The sequence below is a fragment of the Acomys minous genome (genome assembly GCF_964271855.1).
Source record: "Acomys minous genome assembly, chromosome: 16".
NCBI lineage: Eukaryota > Metazoa > Chordata > Mammalia > Rodentia > Muridae > Acomys > Acomys minous.
This window is the reverse complement of record NC_140498.1, coordinates 33604946-33631206: the sequence shown is the minus strand read 5'-3', so window position 1 is coordinate 33631206 and position 26261 is coordinate 33604946. Positions and strand designations below refer to the sequence as shown.

General features: G+C 44.3%; 1 protein-coding gene across 21 annotated transcripts in view; it reads right to left on the bottom strand.

The window, feature by feature from the left end:
• The window catches only part of TENM2 (teneurin transmembrane protein 2), a 1331021-nt gene that overhangs the window by 240086 nt on the left and 1064674 nt on the right, over positions 1–26261 (bottom strand). For all 21 annotated transcript variants that reach the window (XM_084761228.1, XM_084761214.1, XM_084761230.1 and 18 more), the window contains one exon: positions 25455–25693. In XM_084761228.1, coding sequence (XP_084617354.1) covers positions 25455–25693 — 239 coding nt within the window. The remainder of the gene's footprint in view (positions 1–25454; positions 25694–26261) is intronic.

Below are 26261 nucleotides of genomic sequence, written 5' to 3'. Positions count from 1 at the left end.
GCAGGTTAGACAAGCGTACATCTAAGATAACATGGCGCATGCATGGCAGACCAGGTGTCTACAGCCTCAACACTGTTTCCCAAACCTCACTCTGCTGTTAACCCCTGACTACCTTAAGCCTTGTTCTAATGCTTAACATAAGCCCTACTCTTCAGAGACCCTACTATATAACTGTTGCGTAAATAGAAACCCACTGCTTGCTTTCAGACTAGCATAAAATACCTGTGTGGTCACTGTCCTGAACCCTGAGGCAGTCAGATCACACATGGGTAAAGTGTAACATCTCAAGTGACGAGAAGGGGGTGGCTTTAAGCCTTTTCTATCAACTAACACCTACTGTTCTTAAAGCATCCTTCACCGACAATTAAAACAGGAGTTTATCTTTGCATTTCATAGTCAGAAACAGTTTAAATAGTACATCCTTGCCCCAGGACTGTAGACATCATCCAGAGCAGCTAGCATGCACTGGCTGCAGATGATCAGGAATGTCTCTCACTGTCTCCACTTCTAGAAGCCAGCCTCAGGCCACTCTGTCCTGGATACAGTAAGAACTTGATCAGTTTGGCTGGATTATATAAGGGTCCCCTTCCCCTTTCCCCGAGATTTAACTGGTGACCAAATCTGAATTTTGCCCTCCAGAGTGTCTCTCAAATCTACTATCCATTCCGCTTGCCTTGCTGTTGTCCAGGCTGCACGAGGTTCCCTTTCATCTGGGCTTCCAAATAGCACACTTAGCTCTGCTTGCGATATGGACCCATCCACTTCGTTCTACACAGGGGCTTTCACTGTTCTCGGCTCTCCTCGTCTCAGAGTCCTCAGCAGGTTTCCCAGCACTTGGGAATCAAATCCAAGCCCGCATCTGTACAGTACGAAGCATCTTTGCGATGATGCCCTACAGCCCAGGTGCCAGCAACATTCGAGTTCCCTGTATCCTTTCTGCTCCAGTGTTAACTATAGCAGTAAGGTACAACATATTGTACATGGCCAGCACCGTGTTTCCTTGGGCTTTATTTATTGAACGTGGGTTTCCTTCAGTCCTGGAATGAATTTCTTTCACTCTGCCTTGCTGCTAAACTCTTAAACCCTTTCCCTCCAAGAAGCCCAGTGCCCCCCCCCTCTCTGAAGTGCTCCTTGATACTTTCAGACAAATTGTTCTTCTTCTTCTTCTTTTTTTTTTCCCTTTCTCCCTCTATTGCCTAGCGAGCCTTGCTGTGGCCACAGTGGTCTTATGCTGTTGGTGACTGGATGTCTCTTTTCACTCTCTGTGTGGTGGGGACCTCCTGGGGGTATTGTCACTAGGGTCTGAATGTCAAAGTCCGTCATAAATGGGAGGAGCCTGAACACTGCGTAGACATGAGAATTAGGAGAATAAGACTTTAAACTAAAACACTACACCAAAAATGTCTACATGAGCTCTGCTCCCATAACTCATCTGGATTCCCCTCTCTTTTCTCTTCTATGTTACTCCTTATTTTCTGGGACTTGAAAGGGGAAGAGTCTGCATTAAATGTCACTTGACCTTTCCCAACTCAAGGGGTCAACAAATCTTACCTGCAGTTACTCTAGCAATTGGAGACCTAAAAACATTTTCAGGAAATGAGATCCAAATACAGCAAGGCACCCAAAGCCCCCACCCTACCTCAGGCTCCATTTCCCTAGAAATACTTATTTTCTTATGGAAAAAAAAATAAAAAAGGGGGGTGGGGTGGGGAGCTCCTAAGACTGTGTTAAAGCAAATGCTTAGAAAAATATTTTTGAAACATTTGGAAGTAATTTCTATTCACAAATTATCTCCATTCACAAAATGAAAAGGCAAATTATGTGAGCTGGATAAATTCAGAGAGAGGAGAAAGCAGACTTGATGTGGGAGGAGGAGAGGATCAGGCAGCGAGGAAAAGGGAGTGGGTCTACAGTAAGGAGGGTTTGAAAGGCATTTTACATGCTTTATTTCTCATGAACTCCATCCACTCCTGAGCTCAAGGTGCCACCCGGCAGTTGGCATCTCCATGTAACAGGAGGAAAAAATTAAGTTTAAACTGAGACAGACCATCTACTCCCAACAGTGGAAGAACTGGGGTTAAAAAAGCAGGAGGTCTAGAAGGGCGAGAGATGAAAAAAAAAATATGAAGTGGTAAGATTGGGAAGGGATAAAGCAGAGCCAGCATATGAAAAACAAAGCGACAGGACAGGAGGCCCCAGGATTCGCCTGGCATCCACGTGCTAGTGGCAGGCATGGAATAAAGAACCTTGAAGCCATCTTCTGCCTTATATCCCCAATGTGTGACGTGCTCGCTGTTCCCTGCACAAAGACAACCAGAACGGCAACTGAACCAGCTGAGATGCTTTCTCTTTGAGGGGTGAGCCCTCGATGCCCGGACACCGAGAGAGGAGAAGTGGGCTTCTGAAACGCAGATGAAGAATGCCTCTTTATGAATCTCCTTTCACTTCCCAGTATAAATGAAACAGCCTTGGATGTTATTCGAAAGCAGCTTGCTAGCTGCATGCTGGGGGCAGGATCCAGAATACAAATGTCACGTAAGAGCATCAAGAAGACACTGGGAAAACGAGGGTTGTATCTTCCCAGTGGGCCACCACAGAGAGAGAGAGAGAGAGAGAGAGAGAGAGAGAGAGAGAGAGAGAGAGAGAGAGAGAGAGAGAGAGAGAGAGAGAGAGAGAGCCCATGCAAATGAGTTGGCCAATCTAAAAATAACAGCCCCAGTCTTATTACCTATTAAAGCCCTTTATAATTATCACTCTGTTTACTCTGAATGATAACTCAGCAAGGGTGGGCATTGTTATCTTCACACTAGAATGATAATCTGGAGCTCTGGGAGAGTTAAATGATAACGGAGTCCATGCTCAGGTCTAACCAGACCCGAAAGCCCTCGGCTTCTAACACGCGTGCGCGTGTGTATCAGCCTCACTTCCTTTTCCTCTAGTGAACAGATGACAGGCTCCTCGTGCCAGTTTGGGACAAATGAAGGGGCTCTAATTCTAGGGCTGGAAAAGAAGCTATCAAATGATCAAAGTTGAGAGTAAGGGTCAGAGTAGGGTCCCCTGAGGAGGAGCCTACTGTAACCCTTAGTGCCGGCCTGGGCTGGTTGTCTAGTTCTTACGAGGCAACACCCTTGTTCTTTCTAACAATTGTTAAGCGCTTACTTTAGGTTTACCATGATGAAAATGAAATGTGTGCAACATCTAATTTAATGTCTGTAGTAACGTGTGTGTGTGTGTGTGTGTGTGTGTGTGTGTGTGTGTACACATGTGTGCATGTGTGTTATTGATCTGAGATTGATCTATGGTGTCTTCCTCAGTTACTCTCCTTTCACAAAGGTCAGTCACCAAACCTGGAAATCACCAATCTGCCTGTGAACCCCAGGAATCCTATGGTCTCTGCATCCTCAGAGTTGGCATCATAGGTACACGCTGCTGCATCCAGGTTTTTCCATGGGTTCTAGGGAACAAACTCAGGCCCTAATGCTTATACCTCAAGAACTTTATCAATGGAGCCATTGCTCCAGCCCACTGGAGCTGTGAAGCAACCCTTGGAGATGGCTGCATTTACTATTAATATTTCAGCGATGGTACAACTGTCTCAGGGGTGGAAGAGCTTGTTTAAACCCATCTAGTAAGCAAATGGAACATGAGTCCCTGTGCCATCCTGACTGATACCAAAGGTTCTGACCAAACAAAATGCCTTCTTCTCCTTCCCAGACCATAAGAAAATGCTTGGGCTCATGACCTCATTGCTCACATGAAGTCAAAACCAAGAGGTAGTGAATATGGCCTCAGAGTGTCAGGCACACAGAACCCAGGTCAATGCGGGTGCTACATCAAGCAGGCCTGGCTTTGAAGCTGCTCTTGTGCTCCCCTGACCTGTATTCAGATAACCTAAGGCCTTGCACCCCAGTTTCTTCTACATCTATAATGTGGGAACAAAATGGAGGTGATGCACATCCCTTCAACTGTCACAGGCACTCACCATCGAGGGAATAACAAAGGACAGAGTAGAAGGGCCTTGGGTACAGCTCACATGGAGACCCTTACGATCAGATGCGTGGATGGTTTGCTTAGTCAGCACCTTGCTGTGCAACCGTCCACAAGCTACTTGACATTGCTGAGCCTCAATGTCCTCAACAACAAAATTGAGATTAAGAACAAGGAACCCCACAGGGTGACTCACTGCTACTACAATGCAGGCAAATCCTACTGGCCTATACAGACTGAAATTTACAGGAATGTTATGATTGCTGTTCGGGGTGGAAAGCAAGGCCCTGAGAAGGTAAGCATTTTTGTTTATTTCGCAGCTACATCTTAAGTTAGCTGAGGAAGGAGTAGAAAGCAAGCCCTTTTAGCTCAGGTTCCTCGAGCGTAGAGAGGTCACTGAAAATTCCTAGGACTTAGTTTTCCCATCTGTCAAGCAGGAACAACCCTTCTGATCTCCTCTAGTAGGATGTGAGCATTTCAAATAGTGCACAGGAAAGGTTAACTGCTATTCTTAGTCCTTTCTTACTCCGACAGCTTTTTTATCTTCAGGAATAAAGATGAGAACAATGGGAGGCACTCTCCCCATGGCTGTTACTAACTGAGAGAACCAATGGGAAGTGCGTACCCCTCCCCCACGCACATGGGGGAGCAGTTATCACAGAATGGACAAACCCCAAGCTGAGGAGAGCCAACAAGATGTGCCTGAAGCACTCTCTTCACTCAAACTAAACAGACTTCTCCTTGAGTCACTGTGGTTAGGGTGAGGAGTGCGACAAGTCCCCTTTCTGATTCTAGAAGCTTCTATTGGCTCAAATAAGAAGCACTTTACTGTAGAGCTCTGCTGCAATGTTGCCTGTTATTGTACAAAGAGCAGGCTTTGGGGGTCTGTCTGTTTGGAAGCCTCGGAGCTACTGTATCCCAGGTTGGCTGTCTCTCCTACTGAACTGGTTCCCCCAGTCATAAAACACAGATAGTTGTGCCTACTGTCTTCCACTCTGGATGACAGGGTATCACGAAAACATCACCAGAGCTTGGGTTTTCACTCTCATTTCCTGTATCATCTGATCCCAGTCAGGAGGAAATGAAAGAAACATGGGTGACTACCTCGGGAAAGCCACCTCTAAGACTCCATCTCTCCATCTTTAAAGACAGAAGCTTTTCTTATTCAGCTTTGGTCCTATTGCAGAAAGAGGACCATTGCAGAGTTTTAAAGACCCTAAGAAGCAACCGCTGCTGTCTGGCAGCAAGAGGAATCCCTTATTGAGCTGTTCAGCCCCTGCAGTGTCTGTACCATGGGCAAAGCGTCACCAGTCTGTCCATTTTGTACCAGAACCCCATGACTGCTGGCCATGGACTGTGCTTCAGCTCCATGGATACCTGGGCTATAAATGGTGTTGCTTCCTTTTGGTGTCTGGGGGCTGACTTCCTCCCTGGTTATCAGAGCAAAACTATATTCATCCAGAAGGCTCAAGGAAGGGCTTGGTGGGAAGAACTAGAGGACCCCCCCCCCCCATTCTCCAGTCCCTTGCCTTCAGTTTGGGAATCCTTCCATGTCATCGTTCCATTAAGGGTGGTTCCATCTTTTAAGTGAACGTCAATGAATGATGAAATAAAATACTTTGCACAGATGGCCTTGCATTTGAATAAGAGGAAACCATTATGCCTAGTGCAGAACGGAGTGTTTTATTTGTGTTTCTGAGGAAGCAAAGAATGGCTTTGTGGAAAGGAATATTTCTAAGCTTGAAGGAAATTAACATGCCGAGCCCTTCCCCGCCCCGTGTGTGTGTGTGTGTGTGTGTGTGTGTGTGTGTGTGTGTGTGTGCACACGAGAAGGTGTATGTACCTACACATGCATGTGTAGAGTCCTGAGGTCAATGTTGGGTGTCTTTCCCACCTCACTACCTTACTTTTTGAAACAGGATTTCACTGATCCTAAAGCTAGATGGGCTGGCTGGTGAGCACCAGTGATTGTCTCATCCCTGCCTCCCCACTGCTGGGATTACAAGGTGTGCCCGGCTTGTACATAGGTGCCCAGCTTTCACATAGGCAGCAACGTTACTGGCTGAGCCATCTCACCAACTTTCTTATATGGCATTTATGAATGAGGAACTTACTATATCACAGGCAAGATAGCTGTGGGCAAGAATATCTACAGGATGGTTGGATGTAAGAACTAAAGAACTTGTACTCACGCAGTTGAGATCTGGCCTTATTCCTAACCTGTTATGCTATTTTGGGTAGATCACCTAATAGTTTTGCACACTAGTTTCCTCTTTTGTAAGAGAAAAATAATAACAGCTCCTACTTTATATGGTCATTATAAGGGTTAAGTAAGAAACTGTATGCATTTATTGGAATATAACAAAGGTTTCAATTATCATTAATTACTGATGAGATACTAAGAAAGATTCAGAAAAATTCTTTGTTTTACATTCACTTGTGCATCCCTTACCCCAACACATGATGTTGGAAGTTCCTATGAAAGGTCATCTTTGCAGATGACCAAATTAAGATGAGCTTTTCAGGGTGGGCCCTACTTCACTATGCCTGGTGTTTTTATTAAAACAGAAACTTTGGATACAGAGATAGACAAAGACACCATCTAAAGATGGGGTTGCACTGTCACCAGGCAATGAAATACTAGAGCCAGAAGAGAGGCTGTCACAGCCTATCTCTAGGGCCTACAGGGGGAGCTTGGCTGGACTTTTACCTTGACTTGGGCGTGTGGCTTCCAGAACTGTTAGACAATGAACTTTTGCCGGAAATTGGTTCATGGCATCCCTTATGGCAGCCCTTGCATACTAACACACCATCTTCCAAAGCACCATGCCGGAGTCATATACAAGGGAAATTTCTTAGAAGTGGCTGCTGCATCTATTTTCAGAGATGTAGAATCTTGGCTTTTGAGTATAGAATCACTCAGATCAGTTACTGTTGGGCTTTGGATGCATCAGATAGTTCCAAACGCCTTTTCCCTGTTGCCTTCCATCAGTGGGTCTAGGAAAACTTTCCTAGCCTCTTTTGAAATAAGAGACAGCCATATGACACAGTTTTGACACATAAGAGCTAAATAAAATTGTACATTTCATTTGTATGTGTATTGGAGAAAAAATGATTTTGTGTATTTCTGGTGAAATAAAACTTTAATCTTTTTCCCCCCTTCTTTCTCCCCACTCTGCCCCAAAGATGGACCAGGTGTCTGGAGTAACATCAGCCACAAAGGGATAGGGAGGTTATGAAACCAAGTAGCGTTCCAAAGGCAGGCATTAGCAATGTGGAAAGCTAGAAAGAGTCCAACTTGCTACGAGCATGAACAGTAAAGGACACTGACAATGTTACTTATCCCCTGAGGAAGATAAGAATTTGATACAAGCCAGTCCAGGGTTTTAATGGGTGTCAATTTTTGTTAAGTTAGAAGTGAAAGAATCCCTTATAGAACACCGTCTTTTCTTTTTAAAATATTTATTTTTATTTTTAAAAAGTTATGTGTATGTGTGTGGTAGGTATGTGCACAAGAGTGCAGGTACCTACAGAGGCCAGAAGAGGGCAACAAACACTTTGAAGCTGGACTTACAGGAAGTTGTGAGTGGATAATAAAGGAGCCAGGCACCAAACTACATCTCCAGCAAGAACAACACATACTCCTGACTGTTGAGGCGGCATTTGAGGGCCTGAAACTCTGTCTTAAGTGCTCATCTTGACGAGGACTTGGAGGTCTTTTTTTTTTTTTTCCGTTTACAGTTTTGAAGTGTAATTCTATTTTGTCTGTTAGTTCCTTCTGTCTGTACCCCTCCTGCCGTACGTTCCAAGTGTATTGTCCTACAAAAGACACCCAGCTAAGGAGTGTGTCATCTTTCAGTTCGTGGGATGTGGTTAACGTGGAGGTAACCGGTGTGAATGGTCAGGGAGACTCCTCCGTTTTCTCCATTGGTAGCCATCATCGCTCAGAGTTTATTTTAAGGAATTCTGAGGGAAGCAAACCAGTTAACCAAGTTAATCAAGCTTGACACCAGTTAAGCACCTACTTGTAAGTTGATGGTAATGTATACAGTGGAGAGAGCGTGAACTTTGGAACTAACTGACCTATTCTTGTTGCTCAGCCCCAAAGCACCAACTGTTGTGTCCCTTCAGCAAATCATTTAATTATCTGAGTGTCTTTCTCTAATTAGAGAAAATAAGAAAATAAGAGTCATGGGGACAATGAGTCATATACTGAACGAGAAGTTTTTGCACATAATAGGTCCTTAATAAATGCCTGACTGTGAGCTACATCTCATGGAAAGGAGACTTGGGATAGACCTACGTGCAGAGGGACTGAACTTTATTCTCATAGGACTGAGTTGACCAGCTTAGTTCAAATGACCTCTTCAAACTTCACACTGCCCTTTGCTTCCATTGAAGAAGATTGAAGACAATGATCGTAAAAAAAAAAAAAAAAATAACACCAAGAGTAAAGAAACCTCCTTTTTTTTCTTCTTTCAAAAGATGTGATAGTGAAGGGAGGTGGGGGAAGGCATTCTATTACAAATCAGCAGGTGCAGCTGATGTTTGGGGGCAGATAATCTTTTACTTAAGGATGTTCTGAGTATTATAGGATAATCAGCAGCATGGCTGACCCTCCACTGGTCACCTGCTAGCACTGACAACCCATGGTTTCTATCGACATTGTCCAGTATTCTCAAACGGGTAGTGTGGCGATGCACCGAGCTAGTACTGAGGGCAACCAAGCCCTGGTATATGGAAGATCTTGCTGCGTGAGTCTCACTGAGAACAGTTTGCAAGTGGTCCCTGCGTCCTGTGGCAGGAGCACAATGGCAAGAGTGGAGAAATAATTTTGCACATCCCTGGGCCTTGACCACCTCCTTAATGAGCAAAGGCTGCGGCGACCAGTTATTATCTGGACTGCAAAGCCATGAGTGAAAATATTTGGACCACTTCATCAATCTGTGCAAGGATCTCTTCAAATCAAATCAACGTAAAGGGCAAAATACTTGATATTCTGTGAACAGGCCTTATGGGTTCCCATCCATCCTTTTCATACAAAGCTGTTATCACCAAAAGGATCAACACAAGAGCAGCTAAGAAAAGCAGCTGTCAGATGAGATGGCATCTCCTCTCATGGTGCTCCTCCCATGGTGCTCCTCCCATGGTGCTCAGTAACTCCTCCAATTCAAAACATTTATGGGGGAATTTGTTCCCATTTCATAGACTGCTCTCATCATACACGGAGATCATAAAAGATCTCCTAGCCACTGGGGTGACCCAGTAGGGGCCTTTGCATCTGGCTTTCCTTCTCCGTTCTGTGATTTTTCAGAATTCTCCATGAACACCTCGCACTTGGCCAGAATCACCATTCACTTACAAACAAGCAGGCTCGGAGCTGATACTCATTTACGGTTCCTGTCCGGTCTTTTGGGGAGCCCTTGGTCTTAAGGTTGCAAGATGCTGTTCTAAGAGACTCAGTTGTTGTTACACTATGAAGCACTGAAGAGGACAAAACTCGAGGGAGAGGCTGCTGTGCATGAAAATTCATTATACACATTATTTCATTATGCACTTGAGAAATGACAAGTCGCTTTGTAAGAACAGTGCAAGCTGTTCTCTCACAACTTTACCCGCGGTTAAGAGCCTGCTCACTCCATTCCGAACTCCACTCTAAACTTCTTCTGGATGTCTTACAATCCTCGTGCGATCTCGGGATTCCTAAGAGTAGGCTCCTTTTGTATCTGAAAGAGGCTTTCAGAGTGCTGTCAGTGCAGGACCACAGTCAGGCTTGGCACAGTTACCCTGTGATTGTCTCACCTGCCTGATGAGCTGCCATACTTAAACACAACCTAAAATTCCTCTGCACATGTATGACTGAGCTAGACTTGGTGGAAAAGCACATGTCATGACTACATCTCACATAGACATAACATCTAACCCCAGTGATGCCTCGGTGGGGCCTTAGGAGGACATGCAGGCTGTAGGGCTGAGTTTACCAGAATATTATGGTATGGCCTCTCATGCGTGGTCAAGTACAGGAGGCAAGTGTCTCACCTGGGTCTTAACTAAGCATGGAAATGGTTACTGACTTGGGATGCTATGCACCATAAGTCATGTGGTACCCCATCATGCCAGGAGCAACGTGGCACTATGATGGAAAAACAAAAAAACCAACAAAACTAGGCAGGAACAGGATACTTGGCTTTCTGGCCAAGGCTACCTTTCTGATCCCCTGAAGCAAAAAGGAGATTTGAAGAGTTGCAAAAAGGACGGAGATAGAAAGAAAGCGTGGAGACACAATCACAGACTAAATTTAGGATCATCCACACAGTGGAATCCAGGCAGCACAAACTGCCGTGCCTCCAGAGCCTAAATTACCTTGGTTCGTTTAGAGGCGAGTCCTCAAATTCCCCAGGTGAACGTGCTGGTTTATGCTTGACTCTGGGCACCTAACATCTGAGAGGGCATTTCATACACTTCAGTCAAATGTTAAAGCACAGAAAATAAATGGAAACCTCAGTGTGGAGCAGGGGGAGGTGGAGGGAGAAGGGCAAAGGCTCATTCCCTGATGTCTAGCCCTCTGCCCAGATCCACAAAGCCATAACCAACTCCATCCATCTCCCCCTTCCGCCTGGGTACAGTGAGTCAGCCTTGTTTGCAGACACACACAAAGCAGCTGCACCAGAGTCAAAAGCTGCTCATGCGGTGCGTGCGTGTAGCAGATTCGTCATCATTTCCAACCTGCCTCCAACCAGCTGATCAAAAGGCAGGTTTCTTCTTTTAAGACTTTTCATCTGTAAGCTTCACTGCCCTGAATCAAACAGGGCAATGGGACAGCCTCTCCTGACCACAGCCTCCACTTGAAAAGGCAAGCGCCTTCAAGTCCTGGGGTGTGTTTTCTATTTATAAATGAGTATGCCCGAGCTTCGGTGTGCATAGGTCCAATGGCTCTTCTCGGTTCCCAAGATCTGCATCACATATAAGGCCTGTGTTATGGAGGAATTTAGAGTTTAGTTTTAGCCCAGTTCTTCTCTTCTTCTTTTTTTTTCCTCTACAGACTTTCATACAAAATCCAAAGTGAATGCCTCAGAAGGGGTCTTGATGGGTTTTATTGGATCAAAGGGCTCCCTCATAATAAAGAAACCGCACAGAGATTTACCGAGTGCACTAAAAGAGAATGGCTTCCAGCCAGCCCTGGCAGAATTACATAGCAATGAAAAAGTGCTCTGGCCAAGCACGCTTTTAGAAAAGTGGGTGGTGAGTTAAAGATTGTGTGTTAATTTTTAAATTTTCAGTTCTCCTTTTCTGACAATAATAATTAATAAAAATTAAAAAAAAAAAAACCCCACCACCAAAGATGTACTAGAAAATCCTCTCCGCTTCCGCTCCCGATTCAACACAAAAACACACTGCATTTTAACTCAGGTTTTCCTTGCTTGCAAGAGATCTTCGTCTCTCAGAAAGTCAGTGCTTGCGCCGTCCTCTCTTGGTGTCCAGCATCTCAAGTCAGGGCCATCACCACCACACACCCACTGATGATGGCCAGAGCCTCATGAGAAGTCTCCCTGCCCCCTCTCCCCATTCCCTGAATCCTCAATCAATTAGTAAATAAATATTTATGGAGCATCTAGCAGGTAATTGACATGAAATCATGTCATAATTTTATCACATTACACTCTCACTTATGAACTTAGAGTACCTCCCTACTGCCAAATTAATCAAATTGAACCCTCCTGCCAGATTTCAAGGCCGTCTATCATCCCGTGGTGTTCCAGCTCCACTCTCGTTTTCAGCTGGTCATAGCAGGTGCCCTCGTAGCCATGCTTTTTCCTGACTCCTTCACTCCCTTCTCTCTCTCACCTTCCCCGTAGCTCTTTTTGCTGTCTGAAGGGTGTCCTGGCTCATTCCTGGTTCCATTTTTTTCTCCACTTTCCCAGGACTGAGCCAATCTGTCACCTCCTCCACCCAGTCATCCTCAACAACAGGGGTTCCCCCCCTCCCCCCGTTTCCGGATTCTAATAGCCTAATCCCCAAATCCCAGTTTAGCATCTCTGTGTGATTTCCCTCTAATGAGATTATGTACCAAGCAAGAATAATGAAAAAAAAAAAAACCAGTAATATCTACTTTAAACTTTACATAGAGTAACTATGAAAACGATAATACTATCATTATAACTGCTGCTTACCATTCCTTCTTGTTAAGTAAAACAAAACTCAGGAATTTTAATCTATTTTCCCAAGAGCACTCAGTTAGCTAAGGTTGAGATTGGAGCTTCCTTATGCGAACTCAGGTTTTCTTCGCTGGAGGACCCCATGCTCAGGTGGGCCTCACGGTGAGAACTAGGAAAGAGATGATGAATCACATTTCCTGACCCAGCTGAACAGTGGTCCTTGGGCTGGAGTTTCAGTGAGTCATTGTTTGGCCAAGAAAGGAATTCTCTATTAGTGTGTGGAAAAGAAAACACCTCTCTGAAGTTGATAACACACCCTCCTTCCCATAGGTGTTGTATTCCTAAACCCTTCCTAACGTCCCAAATGGCACCTAGTCTTTGAGGACCCTATAATCTCTCTGGACACATGGCTTGCACAGTTCCTCCAGGATCCCTGTCGATCCTGAGAACACAGGAAGCCTGGAGAAATAGATGCATTTTCAGATACTGGAATGGGAAAAGCTCAGGTGCAACATCATTTTGCTTGAAACTCGAAGCAAAAACTTCCTAGGATATTTAAGATGTCCCTCCAAATGCGGCGCGTGAGCTGATGTGGGCAAAGCCACGACAGTCCTGAGCAGTACCCGCCAACCATCCTGCTGTTTGGCTCACTGCTTTGCTCACAAATTTCACCAGGCACCCAGGTGGAACCGGCTCCGATTGCAGCTCATTAGCGCAGCCGAATAGGAGTTTAAGGGAAAGTGTGTGGTAAACAACAGGTAATCCCGATTTAAGCAGGAGAAAGCGACCTTTTTCTCCTCCCTAAAACAAATCGCTGTTCTTGGGCGGCACGTCACCCGTTTTACTATTACCGGTTAATACGACCGCAGGCAGAGGATGCAGCTGAGGCCCCGCTGAACAGGCTCCACAGTCAGGCTGAACATAATCCCTCATGTAATGAAAAACCTATTTCTATTTCTGAGCCCTCACTACTCTTCATACTGAAGAGCCTTGTGCCTGTCACACATTTATTGAAGCTTATTACTCATCTAGGCAGCGGGGCCCAGTTAGTATTTGGAATTATATTTTAAATCACAATTTTTCTATTATTTATTTTAGGATTCCAAGGCTGCGGTGAAAGCATGTCAGTGTTATTCTTGATGCGCATTCAAAGGCATTAAAGCCTCAAGTCAAAATTCTTCGCCACCTGGAGAATCTTTATGCACAAGTGGAAACCCTTCCATCAGGACACCATGGCAACCCTCCCATAGACTCTTCTGTGAACTGTATAGTTCAGGGTGGAGACTGGGCGTGTCTGGACCAGCCACACAGTAATCCTTCCTGGCCATAGGGCTTTATAACCCTTGTCTCATTGTGTGTGTGTGGGGTTTTTTTTTTTTTTTTTTTTTTTTTTGCTTTTGAAGATAAATGGATAGAATCTTTTAGGATGCCAAGGACAGCACTGTGAACAGATGGACTAAAACCATGGACTCATCTTCCAGCGGGAAAATAAGAGTCAGTTTAATCTCAGTCAAAGGATTTTCTGAACTGACCATGAAGTAAGCTTCCCTTTATCTGCGAGGTTACTGGTGAACATGTGCTTCTCTCTTGTTCTACAGATCAATGGAAATTACTTCTTTCTTAGGTATCCACTAGGTTCTTTCTGTTTGCTATTTCTATGGAAAAATCTGTATATATACACACGCACACACACACATGCATATATGCACAAGTGATTATATATGTACATACATAGATGTATCTGTGCATGTATATACAAACTATACAAACATACATGTATATTACACACATGCACACACATGCACATGCGTACACACATGTGCACACACATGTGTGCGCTCACACACACACACACATTCTGGCTACACAAAGGAATGCTCTCATATCACTTTCCCTTTTTCTGCACCCTGCTTTTCTTGGCATATTTCTTTTCATTTGCATATAAAAATTCTCTGCCATTAGGATCTGTACCCCCTTGGCCCATCACCAGACTGAAATATTGGCCCAGATTTGACAGCATCATGTGCAGAAGACCAGAACCCTTTTCTTGTTACTTCAGCTCACACCTAGTTTCTCGTCCTCGGAGTCCGTCTCTACATTTTTGCCAACAGACTCTCACACCGCTTCTTCCAACAAGATACTTGCTGTGTAATACCCCTCTTGGTGAGTGAGTGCTACAGTGTGTGACGATAAAGGCTTACAGCCAATTCCACCCGTCCTGTGCACTTCCTCAGTTAGTGGGGTTTTCTTGGTTTGGATATCTTGTTTTGTCTTGTGGGAGTCACAGGAAAAGTAAAATTTGGGGGCCAAAGTGGGGTAGCAGGCAATGTTTGACAAAGAAAGAATTTCAAGGGGTACGGGCAAAGCTGACAAGGGTACTTAGATATGCTTGGCTTCCATGAGATCTTACTTTTTATTGTTGTTTGTTTGTTTGTTTGTGTTCCATGCCATGATGGAGTTCTCTCTTGGTGGGGCACACAGCTTGTTTAATAAATCCCTTAGTCATAAAAACACAACAGACAATTTTTCTTCCTCCAAGGTAAATCTAATCTCGGCTCTTCCTTTGGTTCCACTCTCCCATTTCCCTCTGACATTAAAACAAGCCATCAGTATTGCATTACAATACAGCTATCATCTCTGTGTGGTCAGCTGACCTTTCCGAGAGGCTTAATTCCTGTCAGGTTTGAAGAGAAGAATAAAACACCATGCAATCAGCAGTCACGTCCTCACAAAAGAAATGAAGACATTTCTTCCAAGACAGGGTCAGGACCACAAGGCCTTAGGCAGCGCCTTTACCCCAGTGACTTTAGGAAGAAAGAACCGAGGAGGAAGGAAGGGTGGGGGTAGGAGCTGGAGGTGTCGAGAGAACCACAGCTCAACAGATAGGAAAAAAATTTTTTTAAAGAGCCTAAAATGAAATTAACTGCATTGTCATTTCTTATTATGTATATTACTTTTAACTCGGCAGAAAGGATAAATGCAGACTTTGCTCAAGGATAGTTTAACGGCGCAATGTTTGGGATTGGGGTGGGTTGGGGCAGAGGAGACAACGCCATCTCTAGCTCTTCAGATAGAAGTAAACACCAAGAAGGAAGGAACCAGGGCAAGCAGGCCGGGAAGCTGCTGTCCTGAAGCCACACCAAATTAACCAGCTAAGGGTTTCATAAAATGTGCACAAGTGGAGGGAACAGAGGGGAGGAGAGAGAAGTGGATAATGTGTACTGAAATATTTTGGAGGAAGGGGTTGCAGTGTTTCACAGTTTAGTGAGGTAACTGTAATTTATAACAATTTATTATACGATACTTTCTAAAGAACCGGAAAAGAGGTGTTTGAAGGCTCCCCATATTCCCATAAAGGAATGATAAATGCTTAAGGATGGAAATGCTAGCTATGCTGATTTGGTAATTTCTTACTGTATATACTGAATTATAACTACATCCCATAAACAATTCTTATATATCCACTAAACCCACATAATTTAAACAATGTTTCTGACAAGAACATTGGGGGCAGAGTTTGTCAGAGTCATGAAGGGTGTGTGTTGGTGTGAGCCTGTGTACCTGGGCTAGACAGGGGTGCTAATCTCCTTTCCTGTCTCTGTTAATGTCCCCAGCCTCTTGCTATCTTGTGAACAAGGAGTGAGGTGCTGTCAGTGTGGTCCAGTTAGGATGAAAAGACTAGGTTAAGCGATAGCAGATCCCCCACCCCCTGCATTGTGTTGGGAGGCTATGTTGTAGGGTGACCTCCAATGATGATTCTAGTAGACATTCATTTAATGTCACAAAGATAAGCAAGGTAAGGCAAAGATACCTGGTTCTCTTGCTCATGTTGACTTTTGAATAGGATTGAAGACACTTGAGGATACACTTACTTGATTACAAAGTAAACATACCTACTGTTTGGCTTCCACGGGTCTTTCCAGGATACCAGATCTGAAGGTGAAAGTGATTTGGAAAGCCCACTGTGAGTGTTCCCCTGGGGACAAACAGCCACCTTGGTTCTTTCTTTCCCTTTCCTCATTCTCAGTAGCAAGGGCTGTGGCTGAATTACATAGATATCAATTAGACACAATGGAAGATAAACCACCCTCAGCGCAAAAACGATTTTGCAGGATGAGTTATTTTTTAGAAGTCCCCTTCATAATACATTTGAAATATAGATTGATGCTCAGCATTAGACACATTACTCTCATCTATTAGGCAAGAGCCTGCTGTGTCTATAAACTCAATTTCCCCTATCATGGTAGCTTCCTGGCTTATTTGGATAAATGTGGAGCTGTCCACTATTGTTTACCCTAGTGGTTCACGAGGGACCCAAAAGCTTAATGATGTAAGATGAGGCGGTGTAACATCACCTCAGTTCTCAGTGACTGCTTTTCTTCTCGGTGCGTTGGTTGGATGACTGCTCCAAGGCATTGTGAGGAATATTATATGTCACTTGGTATGCTGGGGGCCAGTCCTCCTATACTCTTCCAGTGTCTCCAGATTTTATCTTTCTTGATACAGAATTTCACAGTCTTCGTTGTGACTTAATGCTTCTAATTAACTCTATTCAGTGTATGCATTTTTCTTTGGTTCTTAACCTAACCCATCCTCCTGGGTATGAATTCCTTTTTTTTGGCTCTTAACACTTCACTTCTGTCTTTTTAAGACACGTAAGCTAATCAGAGACCAGAATTTTGTTTGTTTGTTTGTTTGGAAGCTTTAAAAATTTAAAATTGGGAAGGGAGGTGACAATGTCATCATCTGATAACAGACTAGATGCAAATGTCCTTATTTTCTCTTGGATTCGGCCATTCTACATTTCAGGGAAGGAACACAGATAATGATGGACCACTGACCCACACCAATGAGTTAATAAAAAGCTTTTCAGTATAACTTCTGCTCCCTGATGGTCTTAAGAAATAGGAAGCTCGCGCCTCTTATCACTGTTACGTGCCTTATTAACATCAGACTTCCAGTCCCTTATGCAAAACAGAACTTACCCCAGGCTTTTTCAACCTTCCTATTAACTGTATGCTTTTATGGAGTTGCTTATTATAGTTTAGATGTAGGGACAAAAAGTCAAGGAAAAATGTCCTTGATTCTAAGATTGGTCAGCAGGTTCCAGTACTCCATGTAGCCAGCCAATTACCTGGCAAAATAAAATTTCATACACAATGGAAAGGCACAAACTCACGTACATGAATCTATAGCTCTACTCTTAATAAATTTTAAATTCATTAACATAAATTAGTAATGCATAAAATTAGCACACAACACTACATGATCCCTCATCCCCACCCTGCCTCCTGCCTTTGGAAAGATAGTAACCCCACAATCCTCTTGAGAGTCAGGAAGTCTGGGAGTCTTGTTATTAAAAGAAAATTTAAATACACATACTCTAAATTTAGCTAATGCCCCAGAAGTCTATGGTGATAAAATTTAGGACATAAAGTTGCCTTAAAAACCACTCAAAAACTGCATCTAATTCCCAGGCACCCCAAAACTTCCTGGAAGGATGTCATCGTATTTATCGTGGCCTGAAGAACAGAAGGCATTGGAGGTGCTGCCACTTCCCTCTCTCCAGGGAGCAGAAGCCAGTCTAATCTAAACTTCATTAAGGTGACTTTAAAGCGCTCCTGGTGTAATATAAGTCTGCAAACGGAGAGAATTGCATCATGGCTACACGGCAAAAGTCAGGTAATATGTCCTCCTTTTCTAAAGATCACAGTCCCCCGGGGAGAGGCAAACGTGTTTGCACAAATCTTCCCACAAATGACCTAACTTGACTGAAAACCCAGCCCAAGGGAAGGGCGTTCCCTAACAGCTGTGAAGAAAGCCGTGATGAAAGATGTGCAAGGACCGGGGCAAAGCCGCCCCTCCCTTCTTACACATACCTCTGTTTTTGAGCACTAAAAAGCTTTTGAAATATGCTGCATGTTCCATTTCTTATAAATTTCTCTATGGTTTTAAGAGGGGTAAACAGTATTTCCCCCCCTCTCAATTTTTTTAAAATACCAATTTGTAACCATGCTGTTAGATTTTTCTGATACATTTTAATATTTACTTGAGGCCAAAAAGTTGATGATATAAAAAAATTAAATTAGCAGCCCATGTAATGCACTCTCCTCGTTTTATGGAAGTATTAAATGTATTAATATAGTTGATGGGCTGTTTGTTGCTAATATGGAGGCTCTTACTACGAGATATCAATCTACAGAATGAATTTGTTTGAAAAGAGGGCTCAGGAGCAATTTCTTTAGATTTGTTCATCTCAACCAAAATACGAATTTTAGGTAATAGAATTTCCCCTAGCAGACATGAGAAGTCTGGCTTAAGGTGACCTTAAGAGAAGTCCATATGTTTGGGGACTTTGCTTTGGGTCAGATCTCTGTCACATGAGGGAGGCTACATGACTGAGCAAGCCATTTCAGCGCACAGAAGATTGTATATGGTTTGTGTGCACAGACCCAACTCACCATGTAATACTTCTTTCTTCTCTCTGCTACCTCATTATGGCTGCTTCCATTTCCTAGCGAACCCTCACAGAGCCACAGCAAACGGGCTCTCAGATTTATGCTATGATTTGCCTTTTCACCTTGAAGTCCTGCTGAACTCTGCTATGCTTTTGTAATGCGAGTGCCAAATGGTGGCTGCCTGCCAGACACAAACACTTCCTCGCTTCATGGAGGCAACAGCTCTCCCTTCCAGAGAAGCATAGAGCCCTGCGTGAGAGCCTCCAAGTACAGCTTTAAACAGCCTCCCCAAACGTCCCCGCTGCCTAAATGCTAACATGACATGCAACTGGGACTGCCACGGTGGCAATTACAATGTCAGGGAAGCAGAAACCTTTCACATGACAGGACAAGCGAAACCAGGGATTAGGGATTTGGGGTACTTGGAAAGGACTTCTCCAAAATGATCCAACCCAGATCTAATCCTAAGCAGAACCCATTAATTCAACAAATATTTGATTGCCTTTTACAAGCCAGACAGTGCTAGCCTCTACAAGGGGATGTAATGGCTCCCAAACCTAGTTTATTCTTACTAGACTTGGCCTACAGCATAAAAACTAATACAGTAGTCATGATAATGGCATAGCTGGGAATCTGGTGTGTGCCAGGGCCTCACATGGCAATTATTCTGAAATTCAGATTTTTCCCCCCATGTTTTTGAATGTCTGGAATCAGACAGCATCTTTGGGCTGATGTAATCCTACAAGTCACTGTGACCTGTCCCCTCATGTGGATGTTACCAGGTGGTCTGTGTTTCTATCTTTCCCAGACACACAAAGATGATAAATGCGAGAAAATTGAGTCAATTTAATGGAGACCTTTTCCCTTTAGGGAGATATAGCATACTGGCACACAACTGACTGTGTTTGTAGTAGTAGATTGACACAGTGATTCTGTATGCACTAACCATTTCAGTTAATGCTGGAAACATCTTTGAGAGAAAGATTTGTTTTATTTTTTAAGTGTGTGTGTGTGTGTGTGTGTGTGTGTGTGTGTGTGTGTGTAGGTATGTGCACATGTGCACAGCTGCTTGAAGAGTTTAAGACTGTCAGATTCTTTGGATCTGGAGTTACAGGCGACTCTCTATTTCCTGGTGTGGGTGCTGGGAACTAGGGCCCTATGCAAAAAATAGTGCACGCTCTTAACTGCGGAGACATTGCTCCATCTTAGCTGAAACATTTTCATAGATAGAAATGATTTCTGTTTTGTTGGAGGAGAAACTAAGGACCAGTGATACTAAACATCAAGTTAGAGTATGCACGGCTGTACGTAGTGCAAGGGTACCAATTCCAAACCTAGCCTCTCTGATGCATCTTCTGTTACGGTCATCATCGGCTGTGTGATAACCACAGTAAGATCACGACATCTGAAATGATGGCACAGACGGAATATGGAAGAAAAGAGGACGTATGGGCAATGTATTAAAACTGTACTCAGTGACTGGGAAAATGAACAAGACTTAGGAATTAGAGTTCAAAAGCTGCCTAGGGAAGGCAGAGGGGGTTTTTGGGCTTGGCTATTACCCTAAGAGGCAAGTCAAAGTACCAGCCTGAGGCATGGCTCAGAGGTAGAACATTTGTCTACCCCAGGCTTAATCTCTGGAGCCATGGGAAACATTTTTTTTTTAAAGTCTTTTGTGACTTGTAGATTGGAGGGCTGGTAGAGTGATAACTGCCTCAGAAATAAAGTAAGGGACAAAGCCTTGAACAGCCACTTGGGGGAGGTTAGGAAGTGAGCCACGAGCAGCTTACTCAACACATCCCTGTGGAGCCTGAATCCTGGCCCAGCAGGTGACGCCAGTACTTTTCCCTTGCAGTCCTTGCAGCACAGGCTTTTCATCAGCTCTGCCCCTCCCTGGTTGTCTCGAGCATACAGTACAAAGTTAGATCTGGCATGGCTCGCTTGCCCCCGTTCTTACCCTATTCCACGAGGCAGGAATGGCTGGCATTGGCCGCTACCTGGACCTTGTGAGGAAAGCAAGACAGGTTGTCATATCTACTGACCATCCAGAGCATGTCAGCTCACACAAGTCCTTAAAGAAGCCACTCCCCTTTCAGAAGCATATGTCACTTACGCCCAGCGTCAAACGCGAGGTACAAATGTTACATGTGGCTGCGGGTGATAGGGGCCTAGCTAATGAATGACTTAATTTTCTTCCTGGAAATTGACAGGCCCTCTGAAATCAGGAGCCCAACTATGAAATGACAATCCCACTGCCAAAGACTCGCTGGTGTGTAAGCGCTGACAGGACTTTATTATCCGGTTAAGAGCACATTAGCATATCTATTAGATGAACTCTCTGCTACACAATCGGAACAGATAATGCCTAACCTGGTCCCCTGACTTATTTGTGGGCAGCTTTTTTTCTTTTGGACTATCTGGGGACAAGGAGTTAGATGGAAATGCTATTTGCTGGACTGCTCAGATTTAATACTTGGCATTCTGCCATTTGGAAAACAGGAGGCAAACTCATGACTTGGAAGTCATGCAGGTGAAGCTTACCATAGCTCTAGCTAGCCCACCAGCAATGGATCCGAACCAGAGGACCTGCGGCTTTCCTAAACCCCATCCTCACAAAGGATGCCAGGCAAGCGGCAGGTTTTCCTCACTCCTCACTGTCATTTTCTTTATGTTTCCCCCCCAAGCCTGCTCTACTTTTTGAGATGAGAATACACAAAATAGCAGCCGAGAAAGCAGGATTCATCGGTATGAGTCTCAACATATCAATTTTCAAGTGTAGCAACTTTAAACACACGGTAGGCTTTTAGTTTCCATAGAAAATAATCTCTCATTGTTTTCAAAAGAAACTGAAAGCACCCCAAATTACCACACTTTTAACATCCTGACATGTTGATGGCCCGCGTTCTTCACAGATCAAAGTCAGAGTGGCAGAAGACAGTGCTGAGGAGCTTAACACATAGTATTTCATATTTAGCAGGAATTACGGCAGTGAACAAGACAAGGTGACTTTCTAATATCATTCATATATATATATGTATGTATGTATGTATGTATAAATTTTGGCAGCAATCTGAAAAGCTCAAGACTATTAAGATGACATAAACGCGCCTATCTTTTTACTCTACTGACTTCTCTTTCAGGTCACGTGGAGCAAATGATGGAAGCCTGAGAGGGGTTATGGTTACATATGCTTTTGTAATTCCAGGATGACAGACTGGATTGTGAATCACGAGGAACCATTGTGTGGACTCTTATTTTAGGATTTCTAGGATCATGTGGATTTAGCAGTAGAGTCACGTGTCGGAAGCACCTTCCTCCCTTGATGTGGGATGAAGGTTCTAACCAGCTCCTGTCATGTTACATACACTAGGAAGGGGGGGGGGGGGAAGACAGTACATTTATATTACACAGCCAAGAACATCTATACTGGCGATATAGCTTGAATACTTAGGAGTAAAGGGGAACTTCTGACATCACAGGCAATGAAAGCACTTGGGGAAAGCTCCCAAGGAAGAAAGTCATCTCTCATGAAAGCGGTTCCCTTGCTTTTCTCAGCCAAGCTCTCAGTCCTAGGATCTGTCTGGGCCATGGGCTAAGTGACATAAAAAGTGGTTTCCTGATGCTTTCACGTTTCAACGTGGTTTCACGTTGCTTTTCAGAGTAAATTTCTTCCAGGGTGTTTTTTTTTTTTACACTGGGGGAATTTGGCACAATGAGGATTGGGTGGAAGAACATTTCATGAAAGTTCTCTCACCCCCCGTTGTATGAGCAGGAACTGGGGGAATCTTTCCTATGTCAGTGAAGGCCCATGTCTTCCAATTTGCACAAGGGCTGGCATTCTGCTTTTACACCAACCCACGTGCCTGGATGTATGGGGGAACTTGTCACGGGGCGAAGCTATTCCAAACTGCTCACTTCTGGAAAGGCTTCTCTCCATGGGTTTGAACATGCAAGAAAGATAATTTGACCTATTTGTCACAGTGCCTGGCAGGCCTGAACCCACCGCCTGCCCATAAATGTCCTGGGGCTGATGCTTCAATTTCAGGACCTGTCATGTTCTTGTGGAATAGGGGAGTTGCATGTGAACCAGAATGGACTGAGGTCTTGAATGTGCCAGTCTCTTTAAGGGGTGGCCGTAGGGAGGGGGACGCTGGGACTTTTACAGCTCATGCTCTCCTTCCCTGATGGCTTGTTTTAGGTTGGTACAAGCAAGGCTCGCGCCCTGCATCAGTCTCCTCTGTGTTTGCAATGCAGTGTTTATGCCCCTGCAGCTTTGTAATTAATAATATACTGCTTTTCATCTTCAAAGTGATTTATACACATTAATTAATTCTCACTGTACTTCAGAGATTCTGTACGTAAATAACTATCGTGCCCTCACGCTGTACTTAGGAAGCTGAGACTCAGATGGCAAGAGGTTCTCCACAGAGAAATGGATTGCTGGGGCCAAGGCCAGCACTTAGGATCCTGACCACCCCCCCTCACTGAGTCTACAGATCTCTGGTCATCCTGGGGGAGGAGAGGATAGTTCCTTGTAGCTCCACCTTCAGTGCATCACTATGGGGCAAACTGTCCTGTTATATCACTCAATTTGAGTCATAAACTATTTTTCAATACTCCAGGGTCAAAGCACAATCTTACCTAAAGCATACAAAATAGGAAATGATGGATTATAAACCAATAAACCATAGTAAGATGCCCAGGCCTAGCTTCCAGCAGCCTCCGGACCAAGGATAAATATGTTTCCTAATCCATCATTTACAAGTTACGCACCCGATTAAAACATTAAACTCTCACTACACAGTTGCCCATTTATACGATCACCCTTACAGAAAGCTATTATATTTTAACTATCAAGCTCAATAAATCAGGCGCTAGTCATCTATCTCTCCCCTGCAAAGGGAGGGGGAGGCACACTGGGGACGCCATTGGCAGGGGCAGGCAGTGCCTCAATTTCTATATTTGGGCTCCCTATGGTGCCTACTGGCCCAGCAGAACATTAAGCCTGAGAAGTGAGCACATGGACCCTTTTTGAAGTTTCTGACACAAAGCCAAATCACACAAAGACCCTAAAGGCACATTCAATTTGCTTTCACCAAGCCCCTGAAACAGCTACCTGGGGACTCACACAAAATTCCCTCTAATAGCACAAGGATCCCAGTTAGGTGATGGGGGGTGGGTGGGTGGGTGGGTGAGCAGTAGACATGGCTTAAAATTAGAGATGTTGAGTGTCAGGCCTCAGTCCCCATTGAGAGCTGAGGGCTAGCGTGAAAAATCTGTTGTAAAACCCCAGACAAACGTGGCCACTTTCCTTTCCCTAGAGTGCCTGCCAGAATTCTCAATTTTGGAGGACATTGCTGATGAGGAATATATAAATGTTTATTTTTCTATATGAGGACAAGCATAGCTAGCTATATTGTAGGAGACAATGAAAAGTATATATTGATTTTTGGCTTGTACTAGTCTACCTTGGGCAGGGACCCAAATTTCTAGAGCCATACCATTGTACTTCTCTGTCATCAGGTGAGCTTAGGTCAGATGCCCTGGGAAGTACTGGGCCTGTAGGTACCATGCCAGAGAGATGGGATTAAGGCAGTGTAGGAGCCCCACTGCTGGGTGAGAAAGGAGGGTTGATGTTGGGAGAAGGAAGGAGGTGTTCCTAGTCAGCATCAATGTTGCCTTGTCTTTTTTTTTTCCAAAATGGGAGAAGTTCCTCCCCCCAACCCCTGCATGTTTGGAACTGTTTTGGAGTCAGCCTCCTTTAGCTGGTGTTTTATAGGGTTTCCTTTGCAACATGGCACAGCCAAGCCAGGGAGATCTGTCATAGCTGCCCTAAAAGCAAGCCAGAACCATCAAGTGTCTCAAATAAACTTTAACAAACATCACCACGGCCTCTGCCTGGGCCAGGAAACCTGCCATTGGAGAGCTTAGCTGACAGAGCAGCAGCAATGGGGCCTCTTTGTCAGGGCCAGGAACTGTGTGAACAGGCTTCGTGTCCAGCCCAGGATGCTCATATGCATGTGGCACCCTGCCTCCGAGCTCCCAGCCATCTGCTGTTTTCCATAGCGACATGGTGGTACCTCATAGATGCAAATGAACATCCATGATGCAGGAAGGAATGTACCCCAACAACTTCACCTGTTTGCTACCCTTTCTCACACACTAAGTCACTGGATCATAGCTGCCGCAAGACATGAGCTCTGTTCAAATTCAGTGTCGTCCAGTGAGATGAGGACGAAGGCGGAGCAGAGGGAAAGGAAGGAAGCTGGGCAAGGTCAACTGTGTGTGCGTGCTTGAGTCTAGATGAAGACCAGGTTGTAAGCTCGGGCCTCTCAATCCCGTTTTGGTTCCATAGCTCTGAAAATCAGTGAGATAGTTTGGCTTTCTCCCTGGTCAAGATGTTCTGTGCACGAGGACACTTATTCTTCTCTTGAGTTTCTGGAGAACTGATGATGATAAGTGAATATCAGAGCCCTGGTTTGCATTCCAACCCCGTGATGGAACAATCCAGATGATTACTATGGGAGTGAAGGTTGGATTTTCAGGGATGATAATTCTCAGCTCTTCTCCAAGAAAAGACACAGCCAGGATGCTTAACTTCACTTCTGATAAATGTCAGTTGGAGTCATGACTGGAATGGATTCCAGGAAGGGGAAAAAAAAAAAAACCCCACCCCGAGCCATCACTCATGATAATATTTTGCAAGAGCCAACAGGCAAATTGTACAGACACAGGCAAATTGTACAGACAGCAGAGGGCTTCTAAATTCAAAAGTCTATGGCCTTCCCCCGCTCCTGTCCCCTACCTCCACCTTCTCACCACCAGGATGGTGACCAAGGCTGCTTTGACTTACCTATGAAATATGCCAGCAAAATGGCCAAGAGGAGGGCGGCAGCAATTGCAGACAGGGCAGCACATTTCCAGCTGCAGTACTTGGAGGGCTTCTTCAGCTTGAAGGCCTTCCTGGAGAACGTATTCCGTGGCAGCAGGCGGGGTGGTGGTGTGTAAACGGTTCCTGAGGTCAAAGGGTATCCTGGGGAAGAGCTGCTAAACAGGGGTGTACTTCCGGAGGACGTCTTGAAGAGGAAGTGCCTGTGAAGGAAGAGGGAAAGACTCAGCCTGACTGTGGTTGGCTAACGAAGGCTTAGCCATCTTTCCTTTTATTTCTCACAGTAAAATGCTAGTTAGTTAACATTACTTTGGTGGCAAGTAGGGGTGGGGGTGAGGGTGGAGGTGTGAGAAACATTACTTTGGCTGGTGATCCACCTTACTTCCACAAGCTTGCCTAATTTTATACTTCCACAGATGCGTTTGATTCTACCTTCCAGAACAATCCAGCAAAGTATTCGAAGCAAATATGAAGAGTGAATTACTGTCACTCACTCAGAAATGATGACAATGATGCTGATGTTAAGTATTATCACATTCTAGATATGTGCAATTGAAAGACACTTGAAATGTGTTGTCACCATCATTTAAAGACTAAATGTTATAATATCCCTAATTTAGATATGAGGCATTAAATTGGGAGAAGTCAGGTAACCAGCTAAGGGTTTAAATCCAGAGCTCTGTCTTTTGGTAAAAAAAAAAAAAAAAAAAAAAATCTCTGCAGTTAAATATTATCCTAGACTGCCTGTGTTTCCTCAATTCTTGTGCATTT